The sequence below is a fragment of the Lissotriton helveticus genome, chromosome 11 (assembly GCF_964261635.1).
Source record: "Lissotriton helveticus chromosome 11, aLisHel1.1, whole genome shotgun sequence".
Lineage (NCBI taxonomy): Eukaryota > Metazoa > Chordata > Amphibia > Caudata > Salamandridae > Lissotriton > Lissotriton helveticus.
Genome location: NC_136072.1, coordinates 1,085,943,796 through 1,085,957,450, shown reverse-complemented (window position 1 = coordinate 1,085,957,450; position 13,655 = coordinate 1,085,943,796). Strand labels below are relative to the sequence as shown.

Here is a 13,655-nt window from a genome sequence, read left to right as displayed (position 1 = left end):
GGAGCACTTAACTTGCGTAGTTTCCATGGAGTTCTGGGGGGAAAAAAACATGCAACAGGAAGATGTAGTAGTAATTTCCCTAGGAGCCATAAAGGCATTCGACACCATTGAATGGCCGTATTTATTTGCAGTTCTGAAGAGGTTGGGTTTTGGTCTAAACTTTGCTTAAACTCTTCTATAGTGAACCCCTAGCGCAGGTGTTGAACAGGACATTCTCCTAGTCCTTTCCCCTTCGGAGGGGAACGCGACAGGGTTGCCCCTGTCACCTTTGCTTTTCACCTTAGTGTTGGAACCCCTTGCCACGTGAATTCGCAGAGCCTCCCTGATAAGGGAGCTTCAATGGATAATAGATTGGGAAAACCGTATCGCTCTATGCGGATGACATACTTCTGTGCCTCACCAAAATTCTCGATACAGAGTAATGAATATATTCAACAATTTTGGGAAATACTCCAAATAGACAATTAATTGGGCAAAGTCCATAGTCTTTGTACTAAGAGGTGAAACACCGCCCTTCCTAGAGACTAAGGCGATAATTGTCACAGACTGATTCCGATACCAGGGAATCCGTATCACCAAAGACTCTGCGCAATTTTACAGCCGAAATCTATTACACCCACTTCAGCGCCTGAGAAGGGGTACAGCACTGGAAAACCCTCCTGCTAACCTTACTGGGGCGCACAGTTAATTAAAATTAATGGCGCTCCCACGTTTCCTTTATGTGTTACATAACACTAGATTTACTGTGCCAACCTCCTATTTTAAATCTATTGAAAGCAAACAGAGGGAGCTTCTATGGGTAGGGAAACCACCCCAAATTGCTATGCAGAAATTGGTGAGGGGGTGGCGCAACGGGGAGGGGCGTTTGGACTTCGAAATGCGCAGATACTATTGGGCAGCGCAGTTGACTGCGATTAATCATTGTATATACCACCCATTTGATGAGCCAGGAAACAGAATGGACAAAATGGTCTTGCCTGGGGGAGATATAAAAGGATGCTTTATAATACATCTGCAGGAAAGTGCCTTTGGGGCCCTACTATGCACACAGTACATGTCTGTGAGTAGTAAAGGGGTGGGCCCTTAAATACTCGGAGACCTGGGTCTGTGAAGCAGTACAAAAAGAATGGGTCCGAGTTTTGGTATTTCCAATACCGGGATTCACATGAATTTGTTATTAGTCATTTAGACAGACATTCACCACAAACTCTTGGGTTAAAAGAAAAACATGGTGATATTTGAAACCTTCAATAGCATTTATTTCTGCAAGGTTATTCTTTCATTATTTAGCAGTAATATCAATCATGTGAGACAGTTATTCAATGTAATTGTATAATCATTACATACATGGTGCTCTCTGTGAGGAGGGGAAAGGGTGTGTGGAGATTGTGAGGGACAGGGTAAAGGTGCTGTGACTTTTCAAAGAGTCGCGTTTAAAATCAAAAAACGCCTTTACAGTCAAATAAATGAAAAAAGTTCCCAAAATGCATCACACAGGCACAAATTAATTCCTCTATTTAATCCTATGGTGTGTTTAGATTGGCGTAGTTCTACGTTTCGACCCCCGTATGTACGCTAAAAGGGTTATTCGCGCCTCATGTTGGGGTCTTCATCAGGAAGGTGAAGTAGAGAGCATACAAAGACGGTTAATCGATAGTCAGTCTGTTCATGGGCCTTGGTGTGCTCCTGTGGTTTTTGGACCGTGTTCCTGCGTGAGGTAAACACATCGCCTGGTCCGATCAAAGGAGATCATTCAAAGTGCAGATGGCGTCTCTCTTCTCGTTTGTGTTATCATGCGCAGAGTGGGCCGCTGCCTACAGGCTCACAAGCTACCGCTGCCTTCAGTCTCTCAAGCTGCCGCGTTGCATATGGAGAAGCTCCCACAAACGAGAAGAGAGACGCCATCTGCACTTTGAATGATCTCCTTTGATCGGACCAGGCGATGTGTTTACCTCACGCAGGAACACGGTCCAAAAACCACAGGAGCACACCAAGGCCCATGAACAGACTGACTATCGATTAACCGTCTTTGTATGCTCTCTACTTCACCTTCCTGATGAAGACCCCAACATGAGGCGCGAATAACCCTTTTAGCGTACATACGGGGGTCGAAACGTAGAACTACGCCAATCTAAACACACCATAGGATTAAATAGAGGAATTAATTTGTGCCTATGTGTGATGCATTTTGGGAACTTTTTTCATTTATTTGACTGTAAAGGCGTTTTTTGATTTTAAACGCGACTCTTTGAAAAGTCACAGCACCTTTACCCTGTCCCTCACAATCTCCACACACCCTTTCCCCTCCTCACAGAGAGCACCATGTATGTAATGATTATACAATTACATTGAATAACTCTTTCTCACATGATTGATATTACTGCTAAATAATGAAAGAATAACCTTGCAGAAATAAATGCTATTGAAGGTTTCAAATATCACCATGTTTTTCTTTTAACCCAAGAGTTTGTGGTGAATGTCTGTCTAAATGACTAATAAATTCATGTGAACCACAGTACATGTCTGGCATACAGCAAAGAAGAACTTAGACTGGTCATCGAAATTACACAGACCACCCCACTATGGGATACGGACCAACTGGGGATATTGAGAAATACCGAGGGATTTGACAAATGGGACCCAAGAGGAATTTCTAAGGTGGGAGACTTATGGCTCGAGGGAGGAGTGATCTCGTTTGCGCAGCTGCCACAAGAACTTGAACTAGCTAGTGCAGAAATGTTTAGATACAGGCAGATTAAACATGCACAACAAGCGGTAATTCCCAGACATTAAGTACTCCCTGAATCCTCTCCACGAGGACAGAAACTTAATAGATTACATGAGCCAAAGATCTATGTCCCTGACTTACCAAATTTGCTTAACAATGCTCTGGAAGCCCCCCCCCCCCCCTCTCGCTTAGAGATTGTTGATCTCGAAATGTGGGAGAGTTGGATGAAGAGGACTGGCGAGAGGGGCTGGAGTCCCAGCTGGAGGTGGCGATCTCATCCAAGAATAGACTAATACAGCTTAACATTTTACATAGAATGTATTATTCCTTTCAGATGCTGGCCAAAATTAACCTTAGGGAAAATTCAAAATGTAGGACGGGGTGCAACCAGGAAGACTCATTTTTTCACACAATATGGGAATGTGTCTACATAAAAAAATACTGGGAAAGGGTAAATTGCTTGGGGGGGGGTCCTGGAGAAAAAGTTTGAGCCGGATGCAAAGTGGTGCGTCTTGAAAATATGGGGAGACACAGATTTAAAGAGTAAAGAAAAGATATGGGTAGCACTTGGATTGTAATAGCCAAGCGTAATATAGCATGGGAGTGGGGGATCCCATAGGTGCCACTGATCCAGGTTTGGCAGGCCGATATGGATTGGTGCATGCTGGCTGAAAGCCAGGGCTGCCCTAGGAAGTGGGAGCAGGTGTGAGGGATGTGGATTTCGTAAAGGGTACACATGTACCGCACTGCTAAATGATGCATGTTATATGAACAGGAAGCAATCAGTCAACGCAACAGAATAACTATGCATGTACGTGTTGTGATTTTCATTGTTGAACATTATATTGAATTTCATTTCAATGCTGCCCAATATTCGATAAAGCCCTGGATGGGCTTGCAAACCCTTTGCTTGCTGTTCATGTATCAGTTCTTCAATCTCGCCCTGAATGGGCCAAGTCAGTACAGAATTCATACATTTTTTCTACTTATAACATATGCCCGCATATAAATACAATCTTTAGAATACATATAGATACTTTCTTTTTTCTTTCTATTCAATTACACATAGACCTGAAATCATAGATCATTAATTCATATACCTTTTATTTTCCCAGATGCACCGCTAATTCTTCATGGGTGTTCAACCCTTCAGGGTGCCTGGTCTGTAATCAATGATGTAGCGAGACTCTAGTCTTCGCAACATCATCAATCTATCACCCCCCCTAGGGTGTGCTGGGACATGGTCTAATATAAAAAATCTGAGCAGATCCCTGTCACTCTTATGTTTCTGTTGAAAGTGCCAGGCTACTGGATATGTGGGAGGCACCGCCCGCGAAAGCACCCGTTTGAGTGCGCGAAGAAGGTGCAAACCGAGGTAGCTTTGAGATATATATATATTTTTTTTTTGACAAATTACATTTTTTAAAGCAAGAAGTAGAAGCTCTGAGGTAAAAGTGAGGAACGGGCGTGCAGGTGACAGGGCCACTGAGCAGGGAGCCATACACCAGGCTATGGTTTATTTATATGCAGTTATTCAAGGTGGAATTGGGCTCCAAGAAAGGTTGTGGTATAGCTGCAGGTCACATTAGATCTGAATTTAGAAACTAAGTTACTGGTGCACTAAAGACAGATTTGATTAGCCTAATAGGGTGTGTCTCTAGATTTTCCAAAAAACTCAGAAGTTTTGCCCTTTAACGGATAAATGCCTTGTGGTCCCAGAACCACAGCAAGTCCAAAACAAACCTTCGCCATCCACGTAGGTTTTTAGCAATCAAGACTTCTCTTGATGTAACCGATCCAACTTCGAGTTGAAGGGGGAAAAAGAAAAAGTAAGACTACCAACCTAAAGTCATTTAAACAACAAAGTTCCTCCTTTTAGGGAAAGCAAGATAGTTTACACTAACTGAGCTCAACAGGTAAAAAGTAGATGTAACATCTAGTCTGGGCCAAGCAACTCCTGGTGACCTTCTGTTCTAAGCTGCAGATGGCAACAGAACAGTTTTATGTACTGACTGCTATCAGGCACTGAAGCTCCCATTTGTACAGAAGGCCAGCGAACACAGATCCAGAAGACAAACAGTGGCGAATAAGGAAAAAAGTTGAGGGAACACAAACATCTGCATATCACAATCTGAATCCAGGAAAATCCAACTGAAATGCTATTGTTTTGAGATCAGTAAACTGAGTACCAACTAACAAGAACTAGTTAGTAGTAACCGTAGTTATTTACAGGAATTAGAAACACATGCTATATAAAAAACAAAGTCTAAACAGATTAAAAAAATTAGCAAAGGGATTTGATATCTAGCAGCAAAGGAATCAATAGGTCACAAAGAAAAGTCGCCTTGTAGATGGTGTGATCCATTACAGAGTAATCTAAATTTGACAGATTGATACTTGAAGGGATGTAATCAAAATCGAGACTCCATAATCTTATGCTGTCTAAAGGCAGAAAGCTTTCGAAAGATTATTAATCCCAATAAAGCCATTACGGAGCAGACAGCCCCTAGATCTGCCAAGTAAAAGTTGAGTGAAAATTAGCATTTGACATAAGGCGCTCCATATTAGGTCCGACATTTCTCTAAAGTTCAGATCGATTGCAATGTGTTTTGCTAGAGTCGTATGTAATTGGAAGAATGATAGGCAATGAAATATTTGAGGTACACATGAAACAGCCTATTATTTTTGGGGGGAGAGGGGATAGGATTCGTTAGCTGAGCCATGTAGGGAATATCTAGATTTTCAGCTCTGCAGTCAGGCATGCCTAACTTGGAACTAACGTACACAGTTCGCAGAGTCAACATCATTGATAACATCTCTCAACACTTCTTTCCACCTTTTGGCTTGCTACTTCTCAAGAAAGGCATGCATCTAAAAAAACATCCAACATGGCCTGTTCTCTCCATGGCATGATCTTTTTTTAATCCGTTTTCATACAATAGTCCCATATTTAAAAAACTTAGTAGTCATTTTTAACGTTTTTTTACCAGGTGTATTTTTTTGTGTGAAACAAAGTACACAATGCAAGCCAGGGATGCTGGAGCAATAAGCAATCTATATTAGTGGCTTCTTGTCCCTTGTCCGCACCCAACAATAACTTCACTCCCCCAAATTTCATTACTGACTGTATAAATACTCACTTGGCTTGCAAAAACAGCTCCTTGTTAAAGGGTTTGTGACCCCACTTATTTCTTCTACCCCAGTTGCCGTGACCTCCATCGTAGTGGATTCCCATCTGACCACGGGGTTCAAATGTGAAATTCAGCAAGTGGTTCAGGTTAATCTTCTTTGGACCAGAGAACTGGGCAGGGCTGAACTCTGCCCGCTGAACCTCCGCTACCTGCAATAAAAAAGTGACATCTTTTGATAAACCACATAAATATGAAATAGATGCTTCGATCTAATTATCCATATTTCACTCCAGAAAAATCTAGATCAAATTTCACAGATAGCCTAGTATAGAGCTCAGAACAGTGCTAATTCAGCTTGTCTCCATATACCAGCAGACCTTACCACTACAGAGATGGATACAGTGCTTTGCACAGTGTGGTTTAGTAATGCTTTTTTTATTATTTGGAAAAGGAGTTAAGTGGCAGCACTGGTACAAGTGTTCAAAGTTTATTTATTTATGTTTTGGCTCTCGTAGAGGGCCACATAAAAGATAAAAGAAAACACATATAACATATTCAGAATAAAATAAAAAAGAAAACACATGTAACATGTTCAAGAATAACTACATGATTCATCCAATAACAAGAGTACCCCAAGAAGGCTGACAAAATTTAAATAGCATATTAATAAATATCTAAAAATCCTTTAAAAAATCTAAAAATGTAGAAGCAGAACATTTCATTTAAAGGCGAGTACAAAGATTGTAGGAAGATATTTACATTGGATATACCCAAGCGGATGCAAATTGGTTTTAGCCATTTAAGGCGCAAAGTGCGAAGTACCGGGCAAATCAATAAGACATGCATACGATCCTGTATACTTAGGTTACAAAAATTGCACATTTTCGATGTTCCATACCATTTAGCTAGAAGGATATTCAATGGCAATAGGTCATGACGAATGAGAAACCACAACCTTCTGATGCCATGCGGTATATTCCATAATACGTAGGCTTGGGCTTTCTTGGCAACATATGAATTAATCAGGAGATCACAACCACCTTTTCTTTGTATTTCATTCTTATCTAGTTGAAAGCCTAGTTCCCAGGATGCCTGTTTTAACAGGATTTTTAGTTGCGCTCGAGAGTGCAGGAACAAAGTACTTTCATCTAGTTTCAGAAGAGTCACCGCTTTTCTGAAATTCTTTACAAGTTGTGAAAACTCTTTAAAGTTGCCTAATAATTCGCTTTTAAGTAGAGCTCTCATCGTCCCCGGTTCTGCTCTGGCAAGTGCGGCCACCCAACGTACCAGGGCACATAATCCCTGCACCCAACTGCTCCTTAGGCCAAACTCAAGTCTGCACGCTGCCAAAGAGCAGTTGGTATTTAATGAAGCCAAGGATCTTAATAGTTTCCCTTCAGTTTTATGGCAGAAATCCCAGAGTTTTAACTCAACGAGTTCAATGCCATAAATAAGGGTAGCGGGGATCTTAGCCCTATAAACCTCAAGCATACAAGAGAAATGTCTTTTCCCAGTTGCTACGTATAATGAATTTATGCCTTTACCATGTGCAAGGGCTTTTCGAGAACAGTGATCAATATGGGGCCTCTCGCTCAGGTTGGCCGCAATAATTTTTCCCAAGAAGGTATAAGTTTTGACTACCTCCAGCTTCTGACCACCAATCGACCACCCAAAATTTTCTGAACGGCACAACTTTTTCCCCCTTATGCACATAATTTTGCTTTTAGATATATTAATCCTCATAAAGTGGGAAACTGCAAAGGCATGAAGTGCTTGCAACCTATTTGCTAAACCTTTGGGTGTTAAATCCAAGACGAGAATGTCGTCAGCATACATCAGGCAGGAGATGGGGGGCCCCCCCTAGCACTGGAGCAATGCCCTCACAGACAGTTACGGCTGCAGGTAAATCCTGCGTATATAGAGAGAATAACAGAGGCCGTTTAGAGAAGGAATACGATCTGAAAGACCCCTTTCTCCCCCCTGCAACACCCTACACCAGGTTTCCGTATGTAATGTACGAACAAGTTCCAGCAAGTATGGGGGTACTCCAATAGTTGATAATTTTCTCCACAGCGTTCTACGATCCACTCTATCGAACGCTGTGGAGAAATCGATGAAAGCTGCATACACAACTCCCCCTCTCACCTGCGTATACTTGTCCGATATCACATGAAGGGTGGTCAAATTGTCTAGAGTGCCGTGCTCCCTACGGAATCCCGTTTGTTCGCGTGGTAAAATATTGTTCTCATCGACCCAGTCCGAAAGTAGATTTAAAAGACTTCGCAAAGATCTTACCGACTGAGTCGAGGAGAGCAATCAAACGATAATTACTAGGGGTATCCCTCGAGCCCTTCTTAAAGATAGGAACCAAGATACTACCCCTCCAGGATGCTGGAACCTTCTTCGAATCAAAACAGGATTTAAATAAAGGATAAAGTATTTTACTCCAGAGGGAGGGCTCCTGCTTCAGGACCGTCATAGGGAGTTCGTCCGGCCCCATTGCACCAGACGAGCGCATGTTCTTTATGGCCGCAGCTATTGTTTCCTCCGATGGATAATTAATTTCTCCATCGGTGAATACATCGGGGGGGCGAGTATCCACTAAAGAACCATACCCCCCGTAAAGATCCCAAATATAGGCAGACCAAACCTCTTCGGTGATAGGGATTGGGCAAGGGGTTAATCTATTGCCACATCCCATCCCGATTATGGACCAAAATTTGCGGATCTTACCGTGCGCTACAGCTTCCCTTAGATTTATCCAAACTAAATCTTCCTTTTCCTTTTTTAATTTCGCTTTTAGTCTAACTCTCTTTCTTTTTAACCTCGAAAGTTCTTTTCCCCGTTCCCCGGATCTACTTACAAATTGGGCACGGACTAATTTATTTATTTCTTTGTTCAGTGTGCACAAGGCACTGGGCATGTATACCCGCTTCGGGGGCCGTCTAACCTTTTTCACATCCAAAATGATGTTCCGCATAAAGTTCTCAAAACTAGCAATTTCCGAGCCATACCAAGCATTCAGGTCTGCTATGGTTTTACATAGAATGACATGCACCCCAGAAATTAGAGATGGATTCCAAAAACATCTACCAGAGGATGCATGAAAGGCTGTATCTTTGCTATTAATCGCCCATGAAGCCGTACTAGGAGGTTTTAAGGAGATAGTCAAGAGTATTACATTATGATCACTCAATGTCGTTGAGACTATCATTAAATCCAAGATACGTGGAAATATATTAAAGTCCGAAATCGCATAATCAATTATAGAGCACTTACTGTGTGATTTATGCGTAAATTTTGCAGGTACGTCCGAGGGAAATCTTCCATTTAGGATAAGACCCTCGATTGCCGAAAGTTCCTCCAACAGTATCTTCCCTCTTTTATTAGTTATTATTTTGTCGGGAAAAAGGGATTGGGGAATAAAGTGCGCCTCTTCTTTGGCTTTATTTCTAAAAAGGTTCATACTGGAGTTAGATATTTTGCAATTTAAATCACCCACAAGTACCACTTCTGAAAAGGGTGATATTTTTTTAACCTGGCCAATATATTGAAAGATCTGCTTCAGCACAGCGTTAAAACCCTCGTCCGGAGGGATATAAACGTTAATAATTATGACAGATGCCATCTTTGAGGGGGTGGGGAGATTGGCTAGAGTTATGGCTTGGAAAAGGTTACTTGGGTCAATATACTGAGAGAATTTCCAATTCCATTTATTTGATAGCAAGCACGCGATACCCCCCTTAGCATGCCCTTTCTTAGAAGCAACCGCCGGGACCTCCAACACAAAATAATCCTTTCTAACATCAATTCTATTAATGCACCATGTTTCTTGAATGCAAATTACATTTGCACCCAATGAAAATAAAAACTCAAATTTCTCTGGACTACTGTGTATCCCGGCAGCGTTCCATGAAATGATTTTCAATTGATTGTTAAAGGTGCTGAAACAGTTTAGGGTTATCTGTGGATTTAGATGATAAAGCGTTATGCAACCAGTTCCACCGATTAGAGTCCTCTAATTGTGAGGGCTTTTGAATCAGTGGCGGTGGTTTCACCTGGGAAACCACACGTTTTCCTTTTGCAACCCAGATCTTTATATCTTTAAGTGATAAGGTAGCCCCACTTTGTCTATCATCCTTTTGGGACAACCCCTGGGAAACATCTTTATAATCAAAATTCACTATAGGTAGAACATCGATACCTGTGCGTTGGAAACTCTGCCTGTTGCAAAACCAAATTTACAATTATTTTAGAGTAGAATTTGACCCTTATACTAGTAACATTATTTCCCCCTAGCAAAGAGACTAACTCAATATCGCTTGTTTGAATACGATGCAACTTATCCAATTCACTAAAGCGTTTGAGTAGCCATGATCTATTTAATGGTAAATCAACCTCAAATAATGGAAGAAAGTCCAACACATAAGTGTCCACATATGCTATGGCCTCTTTTCGTTCAAGAGTGGGAAGTAGCGGTTCCCCTGTCCCAACTGTGAAAGTAAAAGGAGAAGCCAGTGGATTAAGTAGCTCAGAGATAGCTGGATTGGGACTCTTTAAATTTGATTCAAAGGAAGAATTTAAGCCCGAGCCCTCCTTTTGTGTTAAAGCCTCCCTAATCATGAGTGGAGAATTTCCTAGAGTCTCTGGAACACAATAGAGAGGATTGGCTTCCGAAATCACCGTAACGGTAGATGGAATAGGTTCTGTGGCTTTATCTTCCTGATCAATTAGGATTATAGAGTCTTGAAACATTATCCGCCTCTGTCTTTTCTTCTTATGCTTACGCACCAGTTTCCTTTTATTTCCTTTATATTTTTTACATTTTCCATTTTTTCCCCCTCCTTCTTGATTAACCTCGGAAGTAACTTTTTTATTTTCCGAGCAGAAGATTGGAAAAAGTTCTTGTGGTACTTGACAGTCAGGGCTAGGCATAATTTCTTCCGTTATCTCCAAATCCGCCTTCATGATACAGTTCGGTGCAGCAGTTACAGATGAACCTTTAGCAATGCTGTAGTGTGGTTCAGCTGGCACTGGTTCGGGGACCTTTATCTTGGAATTTTCTATATGCACCTCAGCTTCCCCCTTATTTAATTTAGTACCCTGTGAAAAGAGGGGGGTATTCCTCGTTGCCGGTGCTTTTTGCAGTAGGTTTTCCAAGATTTGAGTAACAGAGGCCAAAATACAGTCCGAGCTGCCTACAAATTTTCCCAATAGGAACAAAATAGAGGCTAACAGATGTTCCAGTGCAATCAGGGATTCTGATAAAGGTTTATCTCCAGCCCCGACTGTAGGACAATTGCCGGATAAATTAAAAAATGGATTCCTGGACGCACTTAATGCCTCAGACAAACATTGACTATTCACAGACGGGGTACTACTATAAAGTGGCAGCCCAGACGGAGTCGCCCCTCCTACAAGATTGTTAGTTTCCGGGACAGCCGGGCTATTCGGCTTCACATAACGGCCACAGAGATCCAAGTCAATGGAGAGAGGCGGTGATGCTTGAGCCTCAAGGCTGTTCAAAGATGACTCCAAAGGTGGCATGGAGTTATTCACTAGCGAATCATTCAGTGAGAGGGCAGCAAGAATATTAGCCTTGCCCTCCTCCGAATGCTCAATGCAGGGGGTGTCCATACATGACACTTTTGGTGTCTCAAGAGGCACAAAAGGAGCATTGGTATCTACAATATGATTATCATTCGCTTGGATGTCTGAAACAGTGATACATTTTACAGCAGCCATTGAGGAAATTTCCACCGGTTTTTCCCACAGTTCAAAGAGCTGACACTGGCCCTTTAACAGCTGTTTATCCACAACCTTATTTCTCAAGGGATTTGATTTTGTTTTGGCACAGGTTCTTCCACCCACCATTCTCCCCGAGCGAAGTTTTTTTGTCATCTTTTACTACAAGCTTCCCACACTCCGGCTTTACGAGATGGTGGTATTGACAATAAAATAATGCGTAGAAATGAATAATCACGATTTAAAATATTAAATTAAGTCAATGCGATCAGCGTTCAGGTACTCTGGGTAATGGAAAGGTGCAGGTACAGTCCCGAATTCAACAACATATAAATAAGACAACGAAAATAACGGGGCCCAGCCCGGCCTACCTCGGCCACAGAGGGCCCGCCCTTGTCCCGGGCTTCTCCCGGCGCTGCCCGCGCGCGTCCCGCGAGGCGGGAGGCGCTCTGGTGCTTTGTAGCACCTCCGGTCGCAGGTGGTGGCGTCGGAAGTGCGACGCGGGTCCCGGGGCACCTGGGGGTTGTAGTTCTCGTGGCCGTTTCCCTCACGGCGCGAAAATGGAGCCGCTGGACGCGCCCGTCCCACAGCAGCAAGGAGAGAGTACTGTCAGCAAAGCCGTTGCCCTCACGGCTGGATTCCGCTACTGGATCTCAGGTATGTCCCCACACGGAGCTCCGGCCGCTCCGGCGCTTTGTAGCGCCTCCGGTCGCAGGTGGTGGCGTCGGAAGTGCGACGCGGGTCCCGGGGCACCTGGGGGTTGTAGTTCTCGTGGCCGTTTCCCTCACGGCGCGAAAATGGAGCCGCTGGACGCGCCCGTCCCACAGCAGCAAGGAGAGAGTACTGTCAGCAAAGCCGTTGCCCTCACGGCTGGATTCCGCTACTGGATCTCAGGTATGTCCCCACACGGAGCTCCGGCCGCTCCGGCGCTTTGTAGCGCCTCCGGTCGCAGGTGGTGGCGTCGGAAGTGCGACGCGGGTCCCGGGGCACCTGGGGGTTGTAGTTCTCGTGGCCGTTTCCCTCACGGCGCGAAAATGGAGCCGCTGGACGCGCCCGTCCCACAGCAGCAAGGAGAGAGTACTGTCAGCAAAGCCGTTGCCCTCACGGCTGGATTCCGCTACTGGATCTCAGGTATGTCCCCACACGGAGCTCCGGCCGCTCCGGCGCTTTGTAGCGCCTCCGGTCGCAGGTGGTGGCGTCGGAAGTGCGACGCGGGTCCCGGGGCACCTGGGGGTTGTAGTTCTCGTGGCCGTTTCCCTCACGGCACGAAAATGGAGCCGCTGGACGCGCCCGTCCCACAGCAGCAAGGAGAGAGTACTGTCAGCAAAGCCGTTGCCCTCACGGCTGGATTCCGCTACTGGATCTCAGGTATGTCCCCACCCAAGTGTAAATAGGATGGGGTTCTTGCCAATGTCCAGTAAGCAGGTTTGAACTACCTGGGAATCAGTTTGCAGTATATGAAGACATTACGAGAAGTGTTGCGATGTGGTGGGTGTTCGTTTTAAGATCGGCGAGATCCATCTTCCATAAAGTGGTTAGATATTTCAGTCCAGTCAACCAACATATGTTTTCAGTCATCAGGAAATGTCACCAAGTAGTACACCAGACCGACAGGAAGCACTCGCCACCATGGAAAACCTATTTAATCATGCAGCCACTTTTGCGAATCTTAAATAAAAGCTGGAAATGTTCCCATAAGCACATGCAGTCTAATGACTAAATGACAGCATGAGCATTATCTCTGTAGTTCAAAACCAGAGTTTGGAATAGGTGCTTTATAATTTAAACAGCTTTACTAACTACATAATTAAAAACATGAACTGAAGGAAATAAAAACTGTTTGCTTCATGTTCAACAATTCAATTCCAATCAAAATCAATTGCATGATAGATACCAATGCACACAAAAGCTGGCACACAGTCCTTCCTGTGAGTTTCACACAATAGTCTGTTAAAATGGAGACCCCGTAAAACTCCTAAGGAAGAGCGATAAGCAGGCTGCAATGCTCTTCAGTTTATGTCTAAATATTTCTGGTGCTCTCAGAAGCCACG

The 13,655-nt window shown here is 43.6% G+C and overlaps 1 protein-coding gene across 1 annotated transcript in view; it reads right to left on the bottom strand.

Annotated features, from left to right (window-relative positions):
* RNF10 (ring finger protein 10) overlaps nt 1-13,655 on the bottom strand; it is a 551,920-nt gene that overhangs the window by 458,406 nt on the left and 79,859 nt on the right. The window contains exon 3 of the mRNA XM_078667693.1: nt 5,869-6,068. Within this exon, the coding sequence (XP_078523819.1) occupies nt 5,869-6,068 (200 nt within the window). The remainder of the gene's footprint in view (nt 1-5,868; nt 6,069-13,655) is intronic.